Source organism: Cyprinus carpio, chromosome A2 (genome assembly GCF_018340385.1).
Source record: "Cyprinus carpio isolate SPL01 chromosome A2, ASM1834038v1, whole genome shotgun sequence".
Lineage (NCBI taxonomy): Eukaryota > Metazoa > Chordata > Actinopteri > Cypriniformes > Cyprinidae > Cyprinus > Cyprinus carpio.
Window position 1 is genome coordinate 9562160 of NC_056573.1, and position 26143 is coordinate 9588302.

General features: G+C 39.2%; 1 protein-coding gene across 1 annotated transcript in view; it reads left to right on the top strand.

Annotated features, from left to right (window-relative positions):
• Positions 1-26143, top strand: part of col11a1b (collagen, type XI, alpha 1b) — a 90852-nt gene that overhangs the window by 44535 nt on the left and 20174 nt on the right. Inside the window, exons 21-43 of the mRNA XM_042771750.1 lie at positions 2138-2191; positions 2283-2327; positions 3412-3465; positions 6216-6260; positions 6816-6869; positions 12223-12267; positions 12463-12516; positions 12620-12664; positions 13499-13552; positions 13699-13807; positions 14115-14167; positions 17448-17501; positions 17692-17736; positions 17833-17886; positions 17987-18031; positions 18140-18193; positions 18858-18911; positions 19379-19432; positions 19571-19678; positions 19859-19948; positions 21109-21162; positions 24568-24675; positions 25943-26050. Coding sequence (XP_042627684.1) covers positions 2138-2191; positions 2283-2327; positions 3412-3465; positions 6216-6260; positions 6816-6869; positions 12223-12267; positions 12463-12516; positions 12620-12664; positions 13499-13552; positions 13699-13807; positions 14115-14167; positions 17448-17501; positions 17692-17736; positions 17833-17886; positions 17987-18031; positions 18140-18193; positions 18858-18911; positions 19379-19432; positions 19571-19678; positions 19859-19948; positions 21109-21162; positions 24568-24675; positions 25943-26050 — 1440 coding nt within the window. The remainder of the gene's footprint in view (positions 1-2137; positions 2192-2282; positions 2328-3411; positions 3466-6215; positions 6261-6815; positions 6870-12222; positions 12268-12462; positions 12517-12619; positions 12665-13498; positions 13553-13698; positions 13808-14114; positions 14168-17447; positions 17502-17691; positions 17737-17832; positions 17887-17986; positions 18032-18139; positions 18194-18857; positions 18912-19378; positions 19433-19570; positions 19679-19858; positions 19949-21108; positions 21163-24567; positions 24676-25942; positions 26051-26143) is intronic.

A 26143-nucleotide genomic window follows, 5' to 3' on the forward strand; every position in this document is an offset into this window, starting at 1 on the left:
GGGATTATATATTGTTCCCACAGCGATTCTCACAATGTAGAGTGAATGCTCGATAGGTTACTGTCATAACTTTGGTTCCCTGAGAGCGGGAACGAGACATTGCGAAATTGTAGTGTTCACTGCTTGATTAGTAATGCAGCATCCAGTCTCAGATTCTGATACAATTGCCACATTTATACTGCCCGCCAAGCCTGTCAGTATTTGCATGCTATTTGCATAGATGAGTGTCCTTTGGCCAGTTTATTGAACTGGCGTTATCCTTTAAGACTTCAGGAAATTGGAAAATGTGAGGGGTTCCCACAGCGATTCTCGCAATGTCTCGTTCCCACTCTCAGGGAACCAAGGTTACGACAGTAACCGGAGACATTTTCTATTGTCTCCAGCTCTCTTTCTTTCTCTTTTTATCACGACACACTAATGGTCTCACATATTTTACATGCTTTTGACTAAATACTCCTTCAGCAGAAATCTTACAAATAACAGAATCAGCCCTGAAAATATGGAATCTAAATTGGAGTGAGTCCCACAGCTGATGTAGTGAACCTCTGGATCTACAGCAAAAACCCAATGTGCCTTTGTTTCTGTTTTACATAGTTGCAAATCATTTAGAATTAATAAAACTTAAACTTTGTGTTTTGTGCTGACTGTAAAATTAATAATTAACCTTTATTTTTCCCTTAAGATAATTTAATTAGAAGCTTTAAGAAGTCTAGACCACAAAGTAGACATACTTTTGAAAAATGTTAATATTATACAATGTAACTACAGGAAATCCACCAGATATTTAAAAACAAATCTTAATTGTAGTGCATTTTTTTTTGTTTTTGCATTCAACAAAAATATTACACTCAATAATAAAGCTCAGCAGAATGTTTTGTTGTCCCTTCCACTTTAAAACATCAAAATGTAATGCACATTCAAATGACTCATCAATAATGATAACATTTTAAAAATATTGTAGTTCAATCATCATCATAAAATATATAAATCACAATATATACCTATACTAATAAACCAGGGCCTGTGGGCCAAAGCTGGTCCATGATGCATTTTGATTTGTTCTGCCATGCCATATCACAAGACGGGATTAATGTTATTTAGGTGAATACAATTTTTTAAATGTAAATTTTAAAATAAATGTTTACTAATCATTAATACCTTTATGAACAGTCATCTCAATGGCAAAAAGTGTCCCAAAATACCTGAATTTATCCATTTCACATATCTTTACTAATCATTTGTTCATGTTTTTGCAGTAGCCAATCTAACCTTGAAACTATTAATCATTTGTAAATGTGCTTGCTAATCATTTAGTATCTTTATGGGCGTTGGAATTTTAGCTAATGTAACAAGGTTTGTGTAAAGGGTGGCTGGTTAAGTTTAGCTAAATGCTCGCTAAAGACATAACAGATTGTCATAACAATCCGTTTTTTTTAATTGTCTCAACACTCACATTAGTATACTACTCTTCAGTACATCATTAAACAGGATATTCCTTGAATCATAAATTAACAGGAAAAAAAAAATCATTTTTAAAAAGAAAATACTTGTTCATTTATCGAAACAAAATAATATAAACAGATTGAGCCGTGTTCCCTTATAATAATCAAACTGACCCCTGTACACTGTTGACCCCTTAATCAACCCTTAAACCTATCCATACCACCAAACCTGTCCCTAACCTTACCCGTATCACACCTCAGTAGCAGCTGAAGTGTTATACATTAACACAAGCTTTTAATCATTTTATAACATCTGTTAAAATCATTTGTAGATCATTTTAGCTTACAAGAAATACAGATTTGTATGTTTAATAAGTGTATAAGCAAACATTAACAAGCACATTATCTCACGTTTCTCTTTGAATATATATTAACTAATGATCCATGAAGCATTATATAATGTTTGTTAATGATTTATTATGTTATTATAAAGTGTTACCAAACATTTGGCCAAATCTTGTGTGAAAGTATAGATTATTATGGTACTTGTTGTAACTCAAAATACAACACATATGTAAAAGGGCTTCATGTACCGTATCTCTGTCCACCAAGGGGTCTTTTGGCCTGAAGACCAGAGGTTTTAAGTATAACAGTCGGATTAATTCTCACAAAATGTCTCTTTTGTTGATTACCAGGGTCCAAGAGGACTGCTGGGCCCCAGAGGTTCTCCTGGTGCTTCTGGACAGCGTGTATGTACCATAAACACCACACTTGCTTAATTACAACTTTCCAAATAGCATAAAACTCATAGCTAGACACCTCTGTTTTATACACATGCAGGGTCTTACTGGATTGGATGGACCACCTGGCCCTAAAGGAAATATGGTAAGGATTTTTTTCTCCCCTGCTTTAATAGTGTGCCTCTCATCTCTAGACCCCATAAAGGGGTTTCCTGGTAAACTGACAACTTCTGACCACTCTGAAACATATGTGTTGTCTTGAGCAAAGGTCACATCTAAATAAGCCTTTTATATAAGAGAAACACAGTGGGCCTGGCAGGAGAGAGCTAATGTCACTGTTACTGTGGCAGCAAAGGGTGAGCTTTGACTGGAAAGTCCTGAAATTAAGAAGGTATGAAGTCTGCCTCTAAAATATGCAAGACAGGAAGAGTAGAATTCACACAGCCATTTAGTACAATGTTTTCACCATGATTCTGTACGTTTCTTATTCATTTGTTTACAAAATACAGTCTGTGAGGGTTTTTGGTAGGTCCATGAGATTGACTGATTAATTAAAAATAAAACTTGATAAAATAAAACAATATAACAAATAAAAAAATTAAAAAAAAATGTAAATTGACAAAATGCACCAACTCTGAATTAACTATTAAATAGTCAAAACAGTGACTTAACAGATTGTGTTGTCATTAATTTTATGAGTAAGTGTTTCTGTTCTGTATCATATAGAATACAGTTATGCATCAGTATACATACGTGTTTGGTCCAGCTTCGTAGCTTGCAAATCAACTCATTTGGGTTTATTAAATGACAGAAGTAGCACTGGTTAATTTATTTAATTTCAATAAAATAAAAATAAATGCATTTTTTTATTATCATAATTTATCAGCTGTCCATTTACTCAAGGTTTTTAACTACAACCTCCTTCCTTACAATATGCAGTTTGTTATGAAATTTTACCCATCTCTGTGTCTCTTCTTTTTTGCCAGTGGTTTAACGCTGCTATAATAGATTTTATTACAGTAGGCTATGCAATTCAGGAAAGAAGACCAATGGAAAAAGATGGATTTGCAATTTTCACGTGTCTGTTGTTTAACATGTAGAGTATGCTAGAGTAGAGTTTGAGGTACTGTGACTGTTTTTCATATCTTTATAAAATGTCATAGGCTTACATAAGTGTGTGATTGGTTATAGTGTTGTGTATTAAGGTGTTTTTTAAATGGTTCTAACAGGGTCCTCAAGGAGAGCCTGGACCGCCTGGACAACAGGGTAACCCCGGTCCACATGTAGGTATCAGTCTATTGATCATCTTTTGTCGGTCTGCTCTTTTTCTCTCTCTCTCTCTCTCTTTCTCTCTCTCTCTGACTTTCTCTTAGACAGCCTGATTGTGTTTTCTAATCAAGAATCTTTCAGTTCCCATTTTCCATTACATTTCTGTTGCCTTTAGACTTTGTCTATTAGCTTCGAAGTAATCTACAGTATACACCAGTGAACTCCTTAAAGTTGACAAAAATAATATTTTGTAGATATACTGTTTGTACACTACTGTTCAAAAAGGTATATTTATTAAAATAAATTAATACTTTTATTTAGCAAGTACACATTAAATTGTAAATTATTATACAAAATCAATAAATTAAATTTATAATGTTAAACGTTTTTATTTCAAAGAAATGCTGTTCTTTTAAACTTTCTACTCATCAAAACAAATTCTCACACAGAACAAAAAACTCACCTGCAAAAACATTATCACAGTTTACAAAACTATTATGCAACACAACCATTTTCAACAATGATAATAAATGTTTCTTGAGCAGCAAATTAGCATATTAGAATGATTTCTAAAGGGTCATGAGACACTGAAAACTGTGATGCAATGCTGAATTTCCAGAACTAAATTACATTTGAAAATATATTCAAATAGAAAATAGTACTTTTAAATTATAAAAATATTTCACAATATACTGTTTTAGTGTATTTTTTCATCAAATAAATGCAGCCTTGCTGATGTCAAACATTTGAACAGTAGTGTAAATGGACCAAAAATATAGATGATTCATATAAGGGATAATGCACGGTTAGCTGTGCATTAAATGATTTTAATGCCTCCGCAAAGTGGATTAAAATAGTTTAATGCACAGCTAGCCATGCATTATGCAGCTTATACCATGGTCATTTGCCAGCATTGACAACTTTAAAGCTGTTTATGATGTTAGCAGCACAAATATTTAATGGGAAGGGTAAAAATGACAGTTTTTTTTTTGTTAGTTACGACTCGTTAGCTCTCACATTCTGCCCACTTCAAATCAGATACGGAGATGAAATAGTGCAGTAAGACCACATTTATTTGAATGAATTATAGCATTTATTTGAATTAAATATTGATCGAGAGTGAGAGAGAGAGAGAGAGAGAGAGAGAGAGAGAGAGAGAGAAAGAGAGATGACAGTTGTGTGTTAGTTACGTGTCTGCGCAACTCTCTCTACAAACAATGAAGCTGTTTAGTTACTTCAAAAACAGCCCTCCTTACTGAGAAAAATAATGGAGCGATCTAGTATCTTTGATATTTTATTAATAAAGTTGCGGGACTGACATTAAGTTTCTGCGTTGCGCAGCACAGTCTGCGATATCCGACCTCTCTCCCACTCACTCAGTTTATGTGCAAGTGATGTGTGTATGTTTGTGTGTGTGTGCATCAATTAAAGCAGCACAATAATATGGAACAGTGATTAAACTGACTTGGAACTACCTGTGCATTAAGTACAGAATAATTGACAACGGGCCGTTGAATTATTAGAAAAATAATGCACACCCGAGGTGGTGATGCGGCCACGACGCGAAGCGGAGTACTTATACTATGGTTACCACACCTCAAGACATCGATCCGATGATTTATTTAAAGGGATTCTTACAGTTTTTGCTATTGTGAGTAGGACTATTTCTTCCACATCTCATCCAATGCCTCTTTTGCTAGTACCAAAACGTTGTTTAAAACTGGTAACGGAGGCTTGAGACGTTGATAGCAGTCTAATGCAGTTATTAATGAATTTATTAGAAAGAGAGCGAGAGTGACAGAGACACAGAAAGAGAGAGAGAGAGAGATGAATTAGGCTACCTCTGTGCGTGTCTAAACACTCTTCTGCTGCAGCGTCTCTAAACAGCGCTGTTATTACATCGCTAGTGAGAAATGTCATGTGTAGCCTTTAAGTTACTACACTGTATAGGCTAACTGATAAAATCGTCAGGGCAGCGCAGACAACACCTTTTTGTGCAAACTGCGTGACCGTTATTATAGCTTTACTATATAAAAAGTGATAAGGAACTGTAATGCGGTCAGGAGAGCTGCCTGGAATTACGTTCACCGTGCGGTTTCCAGAAAATAATTGCACACCTCAGAACATTCGTCAGCCAATCAGATTCAAGCATTCAACAGCCCTGTAGTATAAACGGTTTTAATGCATACCTGCCAATCAAGTATTCAGACAGACCATGGTATAAATTCATGTAATGCATAGAATTTTGTCCAATCAGATGCTTTTCAGAATGAGAAAGTCCCTCCCCCAATACCACCCACAACTGAATAGCAATTAGTAAATCATGTTCATGACTGTGACATACATTTGCTATAGCTCTTTGGCTAGTTTAAAAAGAAAAATGATAACCACCCCTATCAATATGTCCCACACCATCACAGTGATTTTTATGGTTCATTAAATACTCTTTTTATGCATTTTTTTGTTGTATTCAGTTAAAGGTGGAGCTTAATGAAATGTCATCAAAAGAATTTGACAGAAAAAGTAAGAGAGAGAAAACTGGAAGAGCCATTAATCTAAATCTACATCCAAATTCCATAAGTGTGTTTCTAGAGTAAAGGACTCATATATTCACACACTATAACAGACGCACAGAATAATGTATCCTTTTTGAAATTCTTTCTTAGATTTGACTGAGAGGCTTTTTCCAATATAAACTTTACTATCAGATTTCCCCTGAAGACTCCATATTATACTATCTGACTTCTGAAATCTTATCTTGCAGGGTCTGCCTGGTCCTCAAGGCCCGATCGGTCCACCTGGAGAGAAAGTGAGTTTGTGGATGAGAGCTGGCCAACCCAGCAGCCATCGTCTTTGTTATTACAGACGGCATTTTTCTGCCCTAACCCTATAAACGATTCAACAGACTCCTCGGTTTCTGAGCTGTAGGTTGCTTGCAGATCACTGCTGACTAGAGGAAAACCACACACGCACACACACACACACACACACACACACACACACACACACACACACACACACACCTCAAGACTCACTACTGCTTTGACAAGCAAAAGATATGCTTACACACATAACTGTCATTGGTAAGAGTCTCAGACAAGCATTTTGTCAGGTCTCCTGGAAGGATGCCAGAGAGTCTGAAATGTGACTCCAGAAGTGGTAGAGTGTTTCCAGACATACCGTATGATTAGACCTCTTCTTTACCAAGAGGAAAAAGATGATAATGAAGTGCTTTAGGATTGAACTGCTTATAAAAGTTGCCCAGCGAATCACTTGGGCACACCAGTAGTCACAGCTTTAATTGTGTGTTTTTTTTCTCCCTCTTCTTTTTCTTTCTTCTTTTCTCACTTAACCTCTCATATAGGGTCCCAGTGGGAAACAGGGGCTCCATGGACTGGCTGGGGCTGATGGGCCTCCTGTAAGTGGATTTTTCTTTATTTCATATTCTCCCCTCCCCTAAATCTCCGTGTTCATATAAAAAAATGCTTTGCATCATCACACATCATTAGTCAATAACCAGCTTGATGATGATCCTGGCTTGAGGGGAATATATTTACCTCACACAATTTAGAATTAATGTGTTGGCTCTCTTTCAATCCATGAGTTGAAATTTGAATTGGAATGGCAGGAAGTGAAATTTACTGAATTGCAGTTCAAAGAAATCCAACACAGACACAACAGAGGACTTTCATTAGTCCAACACAACATGCAAAACAGAGACCTTCTTTGATTTCAGCCTGTTTCATGTGAATTGACATTTTGAAGACTTTAAATGTAGCATTCCTGGAAATGAAATTCCACTGTGGTCCATCAAATTATATATTTATTTGAATATATATAGATATTTTTATTCTATAAATATTAGATATTATTTATAGGGATAAACAATCACACAAAAATATTACAAAGAAATTATATATATATATATATATATATATATATAATATATATAATTTCTTTGTAATATTTTTGTGTGATTGTTTATCCCTATAAATAATATCTAATATTTATAGAATAAAAATATCTAAATAATATGCAATGATTTTTTTTAGAAAATTACTTGGTATGTATTTATTTACTTTTGAAAGAAAAATATTGTATGGTAAAATAATCTAAGAATATACGTTTATGGGTTATTTTGTTGTTGTTTTTGTGTGTGTGTGTGTGTGTGTGTGTGTGTGTGTGTTTATTGTTATGTTATTGTAATGGGTGTTTATGTCACAAATACAAATATACATTACCATTTGGGGTTTTTGAAAAAAAAATTAAAAAAAATTTATATTACATAAGGCTACATATATTTTATCAAAATATAGTAAACATTACAGTTAAAACAGTATGAAATAGCTTTTTCTATTTCAATATATTTTAAAATATTATTTATTTCTGTGATGGCAAAGCTAAATTTTCAGCAGCCTTTATTCCACTCTTCAGTGTCACATGATCCCTCAGAAATCATTCATAATATGATTTGCTGATTTGCAGCTCAAGAAACATTATTATTATCGTATTATCACTTTTTTTTAGTATTGTTTGATAGATAGAATGTTCAAAATAACAGCTGTATATTTTAAAACTTTGCGGATTATGAAACATAAATTTAATTTTAAAAGTATTATGTTTATTATTGGTGATCCAAAATCAGAAAACATCCAGGCAAAGGTCAAAATCCAGGTAATCCATCCAAAACAAGAAACATAGACAACATCCAGAAACACGAAAAACCAGGGAACCAGGAAACCGCAGGGTGACATTCAACAAGGACTCCGTAACAATGACAGAAACAACCAGGGTATTTATAGACCGGTGCAAACAAGGTAAGTGGTGACAGCTGAACACAATGAACAGTGATGAACAGATAAGGCTAGTGGGAAATGTAGTTCCAAAGAAGGTGACAATCAGGGGAAGTGAGACCTCTAGTGGCCACCCAGGGAGACACAGAACAGACACCGTGACACTACCCCCCCTCTAAGGAGCAGCTTCCAGATGCTCCTCAGAACAAAATAAACACAAAACAAAGAGACCAGGAGGGAGGTGGACTGGTGGAGGCAGAACAGGGGGAGGGATGGCGGGCCAGGCCCGTGTAGGGGAACTGGGGACCGGCAGCGATGGCTCCCCTGGTAGCCCAGGTGGCTTGGTCAGATCAGGGGGCCATGGTGGACCCGAAAGTTCAGGGGACCACGAGGGACCAGGCAGTTCAGGTGGCCACGGTGGACCCGAAAGTTCAGGGGACCACGAGGGACCAGGCAGTTCAGGTGGCCACGGTGGACCCGAAAGTTCAGGGGACCACGAGGGGCCAGGCAGTTCAGGTGGCCACGGTGGATCAGTCCATTCTCGTTGTGCAGACGGCCAGGGAGGAATTCGCCATTTGAGTGGCCCGAATGGAACCTGCCAATGGGGGAGCCAGTAAGGAGCAGGCTGTGGCGATGGCCAGGTCACGGCATTTGGGAACGGCATCGGGAACGGCCTCAGACAAGGGCACCGCCTCGGGAACGGCCTTGGACACGGGTATCGCTTCCGGAACCATCTCGGGCCCCGCATCGGCCTCCGGAACGGCATCGGGCACCGCCTCGGGAATGGCCTCAGGAACGGCATCGGACAAGGACACCGCCTCGGGAACGACCTCGGCATCGGGCACCGCCTCGGGAACGACCTCGGCATCGGGCACCGCCTCGGGAACGGTCTCAGGAACGGCCTCCGGAACGGCCTCCGGAACGGCCTCCGGAACGGCCTCAGGAACGGCCTCCGGAACGGCATCAGGAACGGCCTCAGGAACGGCATTGGACAAGGACCCCGCCTCGGGAACGGCCTCGGGAACGACCTCGGGCTCAACCTCGGGCTCGACTAAGGGCACCGCCTCGGGAACGGCCTTGGCATCGGGCACCGCCTCGGGAACGGCCTCGGCCTCGGGCACCGCCTCGGGAACGGCCTCGGCCTCGGGCACCGCCTCGGGAACGGCCTTGGACAAGGACACCGCCTCGGGCTCTGGAACAACATCGGGCACCGCCTCGACCTGCGGAACAGCCTCGGTCTCGGGCATTACATCGGGAACCGTCTCTGGCACCGTCTCTGGCACCGCATCGGGCACCGCCTCGGCCTCGGGCACCGTCTCGGCATCGGGCACCGTCTCGGCATCGGGCACCGTCTCGGCATCGGGCACCGCCTCGGCCATTGCATCGGGAACTGCCTCGGCCATTGCATCGGGAACTGCCTCGACCACCGCATCGGGCACCGCCTCGGGAACCGCATCGGGCACCGCCTCGGGAACCGCATCGGGCACCGCCTCGGCATCGGGCACCGCCTCGGCATCGGACATTGCATCGGGATCCGCCTCGGCCACCGCATCAGGCACCGCCTCGGCATCGGGCACCGCCTCGGCATCGGACATTGCATCGGGAATCACCTCGGCCACCGCATCTCAGGGCACCGCCTCGGCATCGGACATTGCATCGGGAACCACCTCGGCCACCGCATCAGGCACCGCCTCGGCATCGGGAACCGCCTCGGCATCGGGCATTGCATCGGGAACTGCCTCGACCACCGCCTCGGGCACCGCCTCGGTCATTGCATCGGGAACCGCATCGGGCACCGCCTCGGCATCGGGCACCGCCTCGGCATCGGACATTGCATCGGGATCCGCCTCGGCCACCGCATCAGGCACCGCCTCGGCATCGGGCACCGCCTCGGCATCGGACATTGCATCGGGAATCACCTCGGCCACCGCATCAGGCACCGCCTCGGCATCGGACATTGCATCGGGAACCACCTCGGCCACCGCATCAGGCACCGCCTCGGCATCGGGCACCGCCTCGGCATCGGGCACCGCCTCTGCCACCGCATCAGGCACCGCCTCGGCATCGGGCACCGCCTCGGCATCGGGCACCGCCTCGGCATCGGGCACCGCCTCGGCATCGGGCACCGCCTCGGCCTCGTGCATTGCATCGGGAACCTTGGACACGTCCACCTGGACGGCAGCGGCCTGCTCGGGAACGTCCTCCTGGACGGCAGCGGCCTGCTCGGGAACGTCCTCCTGGACGGCAGCGGCCTGCTCGGGGAACGTCCTCCTGGACGGCAGCGGCCTGCTCGGGAACGTCCTCCTGGACGGCAGCGGCCTGCTCGGGAACGTCCTCCGGGCTTTAAGGAACGGCTGACGCCTGTCTCCTCCTCCTGCGGCCTCTATGATGACGTGCCGGTGGCTCCTTGACAGAAGACTCAGGCGTTGAGTCAACCATCCTGTGCTGTGGTGCTGGGCTGGCGGCCATCTTGTGCTGTGGCGCTGGGCTGGCGGCCATCTTGTGCTGTGGCGCTGGGGCTGCTGGCGGCCATCTTGTGCTGTGGTGCTGGGCTGGCGGCCATCTTGTGCTGTGGCGCTGGGCTGGTGGCCATCTTGTGCTGTGGCGCTGGCTCAGCAGCCGTGACGTGAACACTCCTGGGAACCTCTAGGATCTTGTTCAACCTGAAGAAGTAATTCAAAAATGTCTCAGTGGCCATCTTGGACAGTGGCGCTGGGCTGGCGGCCGTCTGGTACCTCGTGGCGTGGGGCTGGTGACCACCTTTTTTGCTGTGGCGCTGAGCTGGCGTCCATCTTGCCTCGTGGCGCTGGCCCTGGCAGTGGCATCATGGGCAGTGGCGCCACCATGGCGGACGTGCGCTTCTTCTCCCCTCTCCGTCCGCCATGGTGAGACAGTGGCTCTGATCCATCCCACACGAGCCCCGGATCGAAGGGGGGCCATGGTTGAGAGCGATTCTGAGCCTCCTCTCGACCACTCACTCCTCTGCGACCTCCCCGGGTCCCACGAAAAATGACCAGGCGGGTTCCCTCAAACTCTATCCTTCTCTCCCGCTCGATGGCTGTGGGAGAGAAACCTCAAAAAAAACATACCGCTGGATCTAGGGCATGACGGAGTCCTTCTGTCACGACACGCACACAGACAGGTAGATCCAAAAGCAGTATGTTTATTGGGGTGATCCAAAATCAGAAAACATCCAGGCAAAGGTCAAAAATCCAGGTAATCCGTCCAAAACAAGAAACATAGACAACATCCAGAAACACACGAAAAAACCAGGGAACCAGGGAACCAGGAAACCGCAGGGTGACATTCAACAAGGACTCCGTAACAATGACAGAAACAACCAGGGTATTTATAGACAGGTGCAAACAAGGTAAGTGGTGACAGCTGAACACAATGAACAGTGATGAACAGATAAGGCTAGTGGGAAATGTAGTTCCGAAGAAGGTGACAATCAGGGGAAGTGAGACCTCTAGTGGCCACCCAGGGAGACACAGAACAGACACCGTGACAAAAACAGTATAAATGTATTTTCTGTCTCTTTTGGTTAGTTTAATCATTTTGATGAATTTAACTTGCTGAATAAAAAAATAAAAATTAATAATAATAATAATAATAATAATAATAACAATAATAAAGCTTACTGACGCCAAAGTTTTGAATGGTAATATATATATTTTTAGATTTTTTTTTTTTTTTTTCATTTTTGTTCATTATGTAAATTGTTATTTATTTTTGTACTTTTTTTTTTTTTTTTTTTGCTGCCTCAATCTACATACTAAGTGGTGCACAGCCCCTAAAAAATAGATTCCTGTTAAAAAGATTATTACACTGGAATAGTCATAACACTGCCATTTTTTTAATATTCTGAATACTGTATATTACTGTACACTAAATCCAAAAGACCATACCCAGCTGTATTTGCCTCTCATTACTTTCAGACTTTCAATGCAGATGCTTTTGTTTGTAATCTTTGCACAGGGTCATCCTGGGAAAGAGGGTTCTCCCGGGGAGAAAGGAGCAGCTGTGAGTACATTTTTAGTTTGTCTTGAAATTAATTGTTATTCTAAGTTCCAGTTATTGAACACATTTTAAGTGCAAAGCCACGATACACCCATAATTAACACTGTCTGTAATTAACACTTAATGTGTGGCCCCTTTAGAAGTTTAAAACCTAATTCCTCTCTATTAATCCTTATTATATTTACTCATTTCCTATAGGGCCACCCAGGTCCCCAGGGGTCCACTGGCTATCCAGGTCCCCGAGGCGTGAAGGTAAACAGGCTTGATTCTCTTCATCTCACGGATTCTTTATTATCAAAATTCTGTGCTTTTATTCTATCCATTAGAGCTTCTGTTCAGTGTTCTGTCTGTTTAGGGTGCAGAGGGCATTCGTGGCTTGAAGGGCAGCAAAGGAGAAAAGGTAAGCAAATGACCATGTCCCCTGTCTCCATTACTGAGCTCTTGGCTCAGCCTCTAAAATGAGGCACACAGATGACTGACCAACAGCTAAAACTGGAAGGCCATTTCAGGGACTATTTGCACCAAAAATGGCTTCAATCAGGTGTTATGAGTGCGGTATAATGCAAAATCACTTACAACTGGACGTTAGGAGAGATTTATAAACAGAAAAAAAAATATAGCATAATTCTAATCTGTTCTAATTATTGTTTTGTATATATACAATATTGTGGCTCAAACTGTTTCAGGCTATATGCTCTGTACTGGCCACCAAATGTCAGAGTTTCATTCACACAATAGTCAAGACTTTTGTTTCTAAAATATATATATCATCATTGGTATGAAATATTAAGTCTCAATCTCTTGAACCAGCAGTTTTCACTTTGGCCACAAGATGCCAGCATTTAGCAATTATGTTATTATGGAGTATTTGAAATTAGATTTAAAAAAATGCTTGAACGTTTCATCTGTATTATTAGATTTTCACCTTGAAAATCTATGAAATATTATTTTCGTTCTTGTTGTTATAAATTTTTCTATTATTACTATTGGTGTTATTGTTATTATTATTATTATTATTATTATTAAATTATAATATAATTTTTACTTAAATGAGTTTACATTTTATCCAAATAAATGCTAATAAATGATCAATGTTATTTCATTCCATTTGACCTTTTATTTTTTATTTTTTTTTTTTTTTAATGCACAATCTTTTTGATATTTATTTATTTAAACCTACATAAGTAAAAAAAATTCCCAAATAAATGATCTGATCTGATTTGACTGATTTCAGGGAGAAGATGGTTTTCCTGGGTTTAAGGGTGACATGGGCCTCAAGGGTGACAAGGTGAGTAACAAAGACTTACAGTACAGTTACATTTAATTTCAATCAACACTTATAATCACTTATTTATCACTTATTTGAGGTGAGTTTTAAGCATTTTAGTTGTTGTATGTCTAATATAATGTTTGTGCATTGTTGCTGGTCTTCAGGGAGAGGTTGGCGTGCTGGGCTCCAGAGGAGAAGACGGACCAGAGGGGCCAAAAGGTAAAGCAGGTCCCACTGGAGAGGCTGGTTCTATGGGCATGGCAGGAGAGAAGGTCAGTTTAACACTTATTATGTTGAATATAATGGAAAAGTACTCAAAATGACCAGCCCTGGAAAAATCTGTCAGCAATTATTAATATATGTGTGAATTAAAACTTAAAAATGACACTGAACTCATAATAATAAATTGATTTTGAATACTAGTTTTAAATGTCAGCCAAATACTCCATTATATCTCCTATAGGCTTTTGAAGTTTGTCCAGGGTGGTGAAATGTTTCATTGTTATTGTATATGATGATTGTTTAAAAAAAAAACTAAAAATGAAAATGTTAAGGTCTTTTTTTTTTTTTTTTTTTTTTTGAAAACTTGGTGTTCCAGGTTTGCCTGGTTACCCAGGAAGACAAGGTCCTAAGGTAAGTACTGGCAAGTTTCCAGTTAGAACTTTATCATTATTTTATAAGTTACATTTATTTATTTATTTGTTTGTATTATTATTATTTTTAAATCATCACTAATGTTATTATCTCTGTTACAATTAGACATTAACCTTAAATGAATCTCTGAAGTTATCATGTCTCTTAAACAGTGCCACAGTCAGTATTGCTTTATTTATATTTCGCTGCTTTTGACACGCAAGGCCTGCTGTTCTCTGATAGCCTGTGCTAACAGAGTTAATAGGATAAACTCATTCTCCATGACGCTGACTTCTTTATCTCTTGGCCACCCAGCATGCAATAAGTACAGGCCTGTGAGCAGCTCAAGAATATGCAGACAGAGTTTGTGTTGTTTGTCAGCTTATTCTTTCAAAAAGATCATTTGATTCAGTGTACGGCTGGTCCACTAAAATAGCTTGAAATTTTCTGGAATTCATTGATATATATATAGATATATATATATATATATATGAATTGGATCCTACTTTGTTTGAATAGCAAGTGGTGCAAAGCGACATTGAAGTACAACCTTCTTTGTCAGCTATTTCAGCTCTGTGTTAACAGTTTATATTTGTTCAAGATTCTGTTCAAATTATTCCGGGAGTGTCTGAAAGTGGAACGAAGAGAGGAGTTGTGAAGTTCTCTGTGTTTTGTTTTATTTTGTCTTGTCTTGTCTTGTTTTGTTTGTTTGTTTTTGTTTGTTTGAGTTCCAGTGATTTATTTTGCTCATGCATCATGTACAGATGCGCAATATACCAGTATCATATTGCTAAATGATGGCTACTGTTTTTTTAATTTTTTTTTTTATTTTATTTTTTTTTGGTAACACTTTAAAATAAGGATCACATATTCACTATTAATTTTCCCTCTGTAAACTCCTAATTTGCTGCTTATTCATAGTTGTTAAGTTTATGTATGTGTGGTGGATTAAGAGATCTAAAATATGGTCATGCAGAATAAGACATTATTACAGGTGCATCTCAATAAATTAGAATGTGGTAGAAAAGTTCATTTATTTCAGTAATTCAACTCAAATTGTGAAACTTATGTATTAAATAAATTTAGTGCACACAGACTGAAGTAGTTTAAATCTTTGGTTCTTTTGATTGTGATGATTTTGGCTCAAATTTAACAAAAACCCACCAATTCACTATCTCAATAAATTAGAATACTTCATAAAACCAATAATAATCCAAATAAACCAAAAAAAAAATAAATAAATAACTTTTTAGTGAATTGTTGGCCTTCTGGAAAGTATGTTCATTTACTGTACATGTACTCAGTACTTGGTAGGGGCTCCTTTTGCTTTAATTACTGCCTCAATTCGGCGTGGCATGGAGGTGATCAGCTTGTGGCACTGCTGGGGTGGTATGGAAGCCCAGGTTTCTTTGACAGCTCATCTGCATTTTTTGGTCTCTTGTTTCTCATTTTCCTCTCAACAATACCCCATAGATTCTCTCTGGGGTTCAGGTCTGGTGAGTTTGCTGGTCAGTCAAGCACACCAACACCATGGTCATTTAACCAACTTTTGGTGCTTTTGGCAGTGTGGGCAGGTGCCAATCCTGCTGGAAAATGAAATCAGAATCTTCAAAAAGCTGGTCAGCAGAATAAAGCATGAAGTGCTCCAAAATTTCTTGGTAAACGGGTGCAGTGACTTTGGTTTTCAAAAAACACAATGGACCAACACCAGCAGATGACATTGCACCCCAAATCATCACAGACTGTGGAAACTTAACACTGGACTTCAAGCTATTTGGGCTATGAGCTTCTCCACCCTTCCTCCAGACTCTAGGACCTTGGTTTCCAAATGAAATACAAAACTTGCTCTTATCTGAAAAAAGGACTTTGGACCACTGGCAACAATCCAGTTCTTTTTCTCCTTAGCCCAGGTACGATGCCTCTGACATTGTCTGTGGTTCAGGAGTTGACACGTCTGTGTGTGGTGGCTATTGATGCCTTGACCCCAGCCTCAGTCCATTCCTTGTGAAGTTCACTTAAATTCTTGAATCGATTTTGCTTGACAATCCTCATAAGGCTGTGGTTCTCTTGGTTGGTTGTGCATCTTTTTCTTCCACACTTTTTCCTTCTGCTCAACTTTCTGTTAACATGCTTGGATACAGCACTCTGTGATCAGCCAGCTTCTTTGGCAATGAATGTTTGTGGCTTACCCTCCTTGTGAAGGGTGTCAATGATTGTCTTCTGGACAACTGTCAGATCAGCAGTCTTCCCCATGATTGTGTAGCCTAGTGAACCAATCTGAGAGATGTTTGCAGGTGTTTTGAGTTGATTAGCTGATTTGCATGTCACCATATTCTAATTTGTTGAGATAGTGAAATGGTGGGTTTTTGTTAAATGTGAGCCAAAATCATCACAATTAAAAGAACCAAAGACTTAAACTACTTCAGTCTGTGTGGACCTAATTTTATTTAATACACGAGTTTCACAATTTTAGTTGAATTACTGAAATAAATGAACTTTTCCACGACATTCTTATTTATTGAGATGCACCTGTATGTGCTTTATGTACAGTACTAATAAACAGCAAGTATGCTAGTAATATGCATGCTAATAAGCATATATATTTATTATTCTCCTCAATTTATTTATTTAAAGAATTTCTGCCATGTATTGGTTATAGTGCATAACATGAAAATAATCAATAGCTGGCTTATCGTGCATTCAACATGAGCATAACATGTTAATGGGTTAATGTTAGTGTTTTGATGAAGCATTGAACTTCTCCAAGTGCTATTTGTGTGTGTGTGTGTGTGTGTGTGTGTGTGTGTGTGTGTGTGTGTGTGTGTGTGTGTGTGTGTGTGTGTGTGTGCGCGCGTGCACGCGTGTGTGTGTGTGTTTGCAGTTGTCTGTTTGATTTGCTCCATTATCCTGTGCAGACGACCGTCCCGTGGAGTAAATTACTGATGCGTATCCATTGTGCACAGGCCGCTTCCCCTTCGTTGCCTGCCAAAATAATTCAACCTTCAATTTCATCTCCTGTCCTTGTGCTAACAAGCACACACCGCTCATGTTTATCAACTCCAAAAGCTCGACCTCTGAGTATAACCCACATAACATTAGCATTTGCTGTAATGTTGTTGAATTATTCTTCAAGGACACTCACTCTCTGTCAACACAGCTTCACTTTTGCTAAAAAAAAAAGTTTTTTGGCATGTTTTAATGGTGGGGATGAATATTGGATACTTTTGCAGCGAAGTTAGTGTGACTGTGTCTGTCAGTCTCAATCTGTCTCCATCTACAGGGCTCATCTGGTTTCCCTGGCTTCCCTGGAGCCAATGGTGAGAAGGGAGCAAGGGTACGTATAAGGACCTTTTGATTTCACTATAAGATTAGATTTCTTCTAACAAGCTACAGATTGAAGGGAGACATTTTTTATTAACATAACTTTGTTACTGATTACAAACAACATATACCAGAAGTTGACAAGTCTTAGAACTCAGTTACTGTAATATGTAATTTCATAGATGGTTGGCTTGGTTTTTTAGGGTATTGCCGGTAAAGCGGGTCCACGAGGACAACGAGGACCAACGGTATGTCAAGTTTGAATCTGTTAAGTAGAAAGGAATACTTTTGTCTACATATGCTAATGATACACAAAGTTAACTGTTAATAACTCTTGTTCTCAGGGTGCCCGTGGTGGAAGGGGTGCCACAGGTCCAACAGGAAAACCTGGACCTAAGGTCAGGCTTCATCAGTTCTGTTTTAGCTAACTCAATTATTTACTGGGATTTGTGAATGCTTGCTTGTAACAGGCATCTTTGAATGCGTTTCATTTTTTAGGGAACAGCAGGAAATGATGGACCAGCTGGTGGCCCAGGAGAGAGAGTGAGTGATGGTTAAATTATTTCTCCCATTCAGTTGTATTGTCAGCCTTTTCAGGTCAAAAACTTTTCCATTACATTTCCCTTACATGGTACTTTCTTCATGTTTTAGGGACCCCAAGGACCTCAGGGCCCTGTCGGATTACCAGGCCCTAAAGGACCACCTGTATGTGTTTTTTATCAATTTTAGTGATGTGGATAGAATTTATTCTACTCTTTGACTCACTTTAGAATTTCCACCACATAAAAAAAAAAAGTCATTTATTAGGGTGAAAAAAGTCAAACAAAAAAAAAATCACAATTATTCATGTTAAAAGTTTGAAATTATAATAACTTTTAATGTCTCATAAATTCTACTTTTTAACTCAATTAATTTTACTTAATTTTAGTTTTTACTCTACTTACTACTTAATTATTAAACAAAAATTCAAAATGATGACATAAAAGGTTGAAATTATAATTTTGACATTTAATGTCAAAATTTCAACTTTTATGTCATAATTAGGACTTTTTATGTTAAAATGATGACATACTGAGTATGACTTCATTTTTTGTCATAATTATGACCTAATTTTTCATCTCAATTGGAAACATTAAAAATTGAGAATTTTTGTCATTTTGATGTCACATTTATGACTTGTATCTAATAATTTCTACTTTTTATGTCATTAATTTGATTTGCCAAAGCATTATTGTAGTTCAAATAATGGGTCTAACTGTAACCATTGAATCACAAAACCTGAAGGAATGATAGCTACAAGTCTATAAGTCTATTATATAATAATAACATAAATGTGATTTAATCACTATTAATTTTGTTATTCCCTCAGGGGCCTCCTGGAAAGGATGGATTGCCTGGTCACCCTGGACAGCGAGGAGAGACTGTGAGTATTGTTTTGTCTTCAGTGTTTTCTGTCTGTTGAGTAAAGAGGAATAAATATTGAGGACAGTGTTTATATGGTGTATTACCTTTTAGCTGCTGACAATGTTGAGGCGCTACACTGCTCTTGACAGGTCTATCTTTCTGTTTCTAATCAAGAACATCCGACAGATGGAGTGTTAAAAGGAGAACCTCATTTTATCTTAAAAGACTCTCCTTTATTTTTTTTTTCAAGATGAAAACTCTGCACTTGACTTTTACTGATTTAAGGAAAGAAGTGGATGTAACGAAAATAAGAAAAAAAGACAAGTGACATTTCAGAGGCTGGATATGTACAGTTTAGTTGTATTTACTGTACATAAAGTTTCCAGTATATCAGGTTTTCTTTTTCTCTACGTTTGTGTCCAGGAATTTGATAACTACAGTAAATTCCATTTAATGTCTCACAATGACTTGCTTATTCTCAAACAGGGTTTCCAAGGAAAGACTGGACCTCCTGGACCTGGAGGTGTTGTTGGCCCACAGGTGAGGAATAGCAGTTACTGTTATATGTGTAGAAAGTGGGGGAAAAAATAATAAAAAAAAATAAAACCTTTTTCCCCTTATAAAACCTCTCCTGCAATTAACCAGAAGTTAAATTAAAAACCTGTTTGAATTTGAAAGGGATCTACTGGAGAAACTGGACCTGTTGGAGAAAGAGGACATCCCGGATCACCAGGGCCCCCTGGAGAGCAAGGTCTCCCCGGAGCTGCTGGCAAAGAAGGTGGAAAGGTACGGTTTGCTAAACATGTTCACTTCAGATCACTCAAGGGTAATAACTGGGAAGAATTTGCATAATGTTCAGTCCAATTTAACAATGTGTAGGTGGCTGGTAATGCCTACTAATAGCAGCTGCGGAGGTTGGTAGTTTTAAGTTTGAAGACTAAATTCTCATCGTCTCTTTCCTTGAAGGGTGATCCAGGTCCTCATGGGATTTCTGGGAAACCTGGCCCTGCTGGACTGAAAGGGTTCCCAGGCCAAAGAGGGCTTCCTGGAGCAGCGGTAAGAGCAAACGAGTTCATGTCATGTGCCCCACCAAATGGCCATTAGCTGCTTAACTGTCTGCTGTTCATGCAAATGCTCACACTAGATGAATGCCTCAGGAGAGGGTACAGTCCTAACTATAAGACTGAAATTTATAGAGATTAACTGATATATTTAACATGGATTAAGGCATTCAGCATGCTTTTAAAATACATCTTTAACACTGCAGAGAAACACAATACCACCAGTACTATATAAATAGACAATTTTGATTTTATATTGTCTTTAATGCACAAAAGTCCATGATTTTTTGGAAAGAAACTTGTATGTACCAACATAATCTCTTGTTGAAGGTACATTTTAGAAAAATAATTAATTTTTAGTCAGATTTTACAGTCTCAAAGCTGTTTCAGGGACACCAAAAGTCCAAGGAGTACTCAAATGACACATTACATTGTCCCCCCCAAAAATGTTAAACTGTATCTCATAAAATGACCGACTTTCAGTATGTTTCAAAGATGCAGTTTAACATGTATTGTCCCTCTGATGTGGAACTCTGTGGGCTTGTAAATTACTTTGTACATAACAAATGGGCACAGTTGGCCAACTCAAAGCAGGCATATGTCACAGGGACTTGGAAATGTCTCTGCTAGTTTTTCTTCATTAGGTTTATTTAAACTGTGGGACTGAATATAATCAAAAATTGTTTTGTTTTTAGTTTAAGAAGCAGCATATGACGTCTTGATGAATTTCAGACTCCACTAGTTATATCTTTCATGAATCAGTTGTTGCTGAAAATCGCATTTGAAACACAAAGCCAGTATGATTTCAATAAACAACAGTTGATTTTGCCGTCACTTGCTGTTTTGATGTTTACTTTTAGCTGGCCCGTATGTTTTTCATGACTCAGATTATGACTTGATGGGAGTAGAGTGACGTGTCCTTGGCATCATATGACAATGCATTGCCAGCACTTGTTTCTGATGTAGGAAAATGAGAGATTGCCAGTTTTATAAACACTCTGGGCTGTATTTCCAGGAGACATATAGTACAAACAGCTGCCATATACTGGCACAAACACATGCAAGCAGTGCATTCAGTTTCAGATGCCACTTTGACAGATTCTGAAGCACAGCTCTCATTAGAGAATTAAACCATTCTCTCTCCTTTTCACACAGGGTTCATCTGGTCTGAAGGGAGGCGAGGGTCCACAGGGTCCACCCGGCCCTATTGTAAGTACCTGTGTTACCTTGGAAACTCTGTCACTGCAAACGATCAATCTGAAAGCTTTGCCTCTATTAGTGAAGTGACATCAGGCAAATTCTGGACCGGGCGCATCCAGCAGGTGGTGAATTTAATGACCAGTAATGTTGGCACTGAGAGCCCAGTTTGGTGTGTGATCTGATCCCACGCAGTCTGATCACGCTGAATGAGTCAGGCCTAATCAGTAAGTCCGTCACCACATCAGTTATTGCGTTTGAATCATACGCAAAATATGCTTAGAGATTCAGACCTGTTATCATTAGGGATGTCAAAAGTACTGCAATTTTGATACGGTATGTGCTTGTGTGGTTTGTGAAGTGCACTCATGATAATGCTGCTTAGCACTAGAGCAATCAAATGTATTTCGGGCAAAGTGCCTGACTTGGCGGGATACTAATGAAACATTTACATTACATGCTTAGTGTCAGAATATTGGACCTGTGTACAGTATTATGCCTCTAATCAAAATATTGAAAAGGAAAGAGAAAAATATTTATTTCTTAAAACTTCAAGCAGCTTAATTGAGAAATATTTTTACTGATATCTTTTAAAATACTGTATTTAATATTTAATTGCATTAAAAAGAATTTTAGCAAGGAAAGAGAAAAAAATATTATTATCAATATCAATCATATAAATATATATATAATAATATATATATATATATATATAATATATATATATCAATATATATATATATATCATTCTTTATCTTATTTTGATGTAACAAAGGGGTTATATCTAAGTGTGTGAGTTGTTTACTTAATTTTTTAATTAGTCTTCCCATTAATGACATTATATTGTACATTCAGACTGATACGCAAACACGGAACTCGCACGAATACAAGAGGCAGAATTTATCACATGAACCAATTACAGCCAAACATAACCAGTCATATGCAATCACATCGTGATGGAGGCATTGCCTCCTCTCACGTGACTTTCGCTCATTCATTCTCAATTACCCTCCAGTAAAGTCATAGCACTCTATGTAGTCTCTGTTAATAGTCAGTGGGCTCAGGGGAGGCAAGCCTCCACTGTAACTTTACCTGCGGGTGTCGCTGCTGGACAGTGTTACTTTAGAAATAAATGAGTAATTTATACACTTTTTAATTTTATACTTCGTAATATTGGCGTTGTTTTATTTTTGTACTACATTTTTTTTCTCATCCAATATTTTGAGGAGACACTGCCTCACTTGCCACCTGAGAGGAAATGCCCCTGATATACATACAAACACACACAGAGACACAGATATATATATATATATATATATATATATATATATATATATATATATATATATATATATATATATGTATGTATATGTATATTTATTTGGAAAGTGCAATACTTTTTTTCAGCATTCCTTTATTAATAAAAAGTAAAAAAAAAAAAAAAAAAATAAAAATGTTTTTTTCAGAATATACATCTTTTCTAACAATATAAATCTCTTATAAGTATTAAGTACTTATAAGTATCTTCTTAAGTATTATTCACTAATATTTTAGATTATCTTATATTTAGATTATTTTTGAATTAAGTGGTGTTGAAAGTTGTATAGATAATCATGTTGTTTACTGTCCTTGCTATTGACTTTTGATTGAATTTTGGTATGATGACAACCCTGTGATCATATAGAATGTAGAACAAAATAGAGACCCCATTCTACATAGAAATAACATCCTCCCATTAAAGTAACTGCTGTCTGTCTTCTCTCGTAGTGCAGTGAAGGCACAGCAGTACAGCTTAAAACCATCAAAGCTTCAGCTGTGCGCTATGTGAAGCCCCTTTCAGCTTGAGGAAGATTGGTGTAGGGATTCATTGTCAATCTTGTATAAAAAGCATCTGTACAGCCCGGCAAGAAAAATCTCTGAAATCAGAAGGATTTTGAGTCAGTGGCCCACCCACGCCAATCAGCCATCTTATCTTTGCCTAAATAGACCTCCCGCAGGTGCCTGAATTGAGTCACCGGCAACAGAGTACAGCTCTTCTGAGAAGTTTCTAACAAAGAATTGAGTCAGTTTGCACAGTGTGTTTTCCGAGAAGTTTGTCTGTGTGTGTTTGTGAGGTGGTATATAAGATGAGAAGTGAGTCAGGGCTGTGTGTTGTGTCAGTTTGATATTAGGTTGTATGACTGGTCATAGTCTGTGGTGTTAGTGGAGCATTCATTGTGGAAATGAACAGAGACTTCTATGTTTATGCTTTTTTATATGTGCTAAGTTTAATATATTAAGCCAAAAGGTTTTTTTTTTTTTTTTTTTTTTTTGCTTTTTTTTTTAAGATATCCTCCTTTTTTTTAAGTAAGAGCTAGTGCAGCCATTTGTAACTTGTGTTCAAGGTCACTGTCATTTCAGTTATTTTTAGCTGTACAACAACAATCCATTATATTGCTTGATACTGCAAATTGGCATTTGTTATATTGTTTTAATTTATTATAAGGATCATAAATCACTGGTTTGTAGCACAAATTGTTATACTGTTTACTGCACTTTGTTAAAGCCTGTTAATTAATCGGAAATCTTGCACATTCACAGAAAATAGCTTGTTGTCATTTTGCAAAAGGTTCTTCCCTGCATACGGTGTGGTGTATAGTGATCTTAACCTCCCTATGTTAATAAGCATTAACACTGCTGGCTAATGCAGTCGGATGAGGTTGTGTTGTGTTTTAGCATGTGTTTCTGTGGGTATATGCATGCATGTGAAAGCAACCCGATGTCTTTAAGTAAATGGTGAATAAAGCCCTCGCTCTGAGAGCTCTTTTCAGTGCTAATCCTTCAGTGCTAATAGATGCTCTAATGGACTGTTTCTGAAAAAGACACGCTATGTGTTGGTTTTGAACCAGAGAGCTCGCTCTCACATAAACTTTTGTCTGTCAGTAAGACCTGCTGATAGATTGTAAGAAAGAAATGTTTTTAATGTGATACACAAATGTGCCTTAGTGTTATTCAGTGCAGCAAAAGGATCTGTATGAGAACATGTCCCTTAGAGCCAAAACAAGCTACCAAATAACACTGTTCCCACAGACATGGAGCACCTGGAAATATCAGTGACATTTGAAACTGGCCAGGAAAAGTCATGGAACTTTAAATGTAATGGTTAATAGTTTTGTTTAGATTTTTGTTCAGGTATTAAATGGGTTAAATAAGATAGATATTTATATATATTATATATATATATATTTATGTTATTGCAAACAATGATGTTTGTTAGCGAGACTTTTTGCAGAAAATTCTTAATTTTCTATATGCAAAAATATGTTTTTTGGTAACCCTAGACTTGCTTTCTTTTCAAATTTAATTATCTTATTCGGGAAAACTCTCCTGGAATCTAGCTATGTTCCAGTCAGATTAAATGTGATATGTGTGTCACAGGGGTCACCAGGAGAGAGAGGAGCAGCTGGACCCGGAGGACCCATTGGTCTAACAGGACGCAATGGCCCTCAAGGACCCCCAGGACCTGCTGGAGAGAAGGGTGGTCCGGTGAGTGCACATTGTTTTGAGATTAAAAAAAAAAGTCAATGTTAGCTTGTACACTATCCAAATGAATAAGAATAAGAAATAGTGTTAATTCTAGTAAATTGAGTCACTTTTTGTTGAGATGAATAGCAAAATGTGGCCTAATTTACCTGAATTCACCCTAAAGAAAAGAAAATGGCAACTGTGCTTTTATCCGATGTGTGGATATATTAAGCGATGCACTAATGTCTAGAGATTCCTGTAGAAAACAATGGGGGCCAGAGGGGCATAGTTTTATTTCATTAAAATTCATCTTTTCAATAAACACATCTAACACAGATAACATAGCCAGTTGAATGCAGCATCCAAACAGAAACTTAATTCAGTTAATTCAGACTTTTACATCACACAGTTAAAGGGATACTCCACCCCAAAATGAAAATTGTGTCATTAATCACTTACCCCCATGTCCGTTCCAAACCTGTAAAAGCTCTGTTCGTCTTCGGAACACAATTTAAGATATTTTGGATGAAAACCTGGAGCCTTGAGACTGTCCCGTAGACTGTCAAGTAAATAGCAGTGTCAAGGTCCATAAAAGGTATGAAAGTCGTCGTCAGAATACTCCATCTGCCATCAGCCGTGCAATTTGGGTTATATGAAGCGACGGGAACACTTTTTGTAAGTGAAGACAACAAAAATAATGACTCAACAGTCTCCTCTGTGTCTCTATATGCTGTGTATGCTCTTCTGTGTCATCCGCGCCACAAGGATGTGCTGTTTCTTAAAAAAAGTGTTCCCGTCGCTTCATATAACCCACATTGCACGGCTGATGGCAGATGGAGTATTCTGATGATGACTATCATACCTTTCATGGACCTTGACACTGCTATTTGCTTGGCAGTCTATGGGACAGTCTCAAGCCACCAGGTTTTCATCCAAAATATCTTAAATTGTGTTCTGAAGACGAACTGAGCTTTTACGGGTTTGGAACGGACATGGGGGTAAGTGATTAGTGACAAAATTTTAATTTTGAGGTGGAGAATCCCTTTAAAGCTGAAATCAATTAGTTGACTGAACGGTTCTATAATAATTACTGAACATATTCCTCTGCATAGTGTATAAATGCTTTTAATTAATTGCAGTGGGTCTGCCATTAGCCTTGTTTGCTCAGACTGCCTGTATTAACTGGATTAAAGTATCCTCATAGGATGTAATGCATAGAGGTTTTAGCAGTTTCTTAATCTGCACTTTCAGACGTGTTTATAAAATCTTATTTCCTAACTTCGTGCAGGGTGAAAAAGGACCTTCTGGACCTGCCGGTCGGGATGGCATCCAAGGTCCAGTTGGACTCCCAGGCTCAGCCGGACCTCAGGGTCAACCTGGAGAGGATGGTGACAAGGTGCAGCATTTTATTCCAAATGCTACAGAATGACGTTTTAATCCATAGACATCGTTCCCATCTCACATCTGCACACCATTAGTGACAATGCGG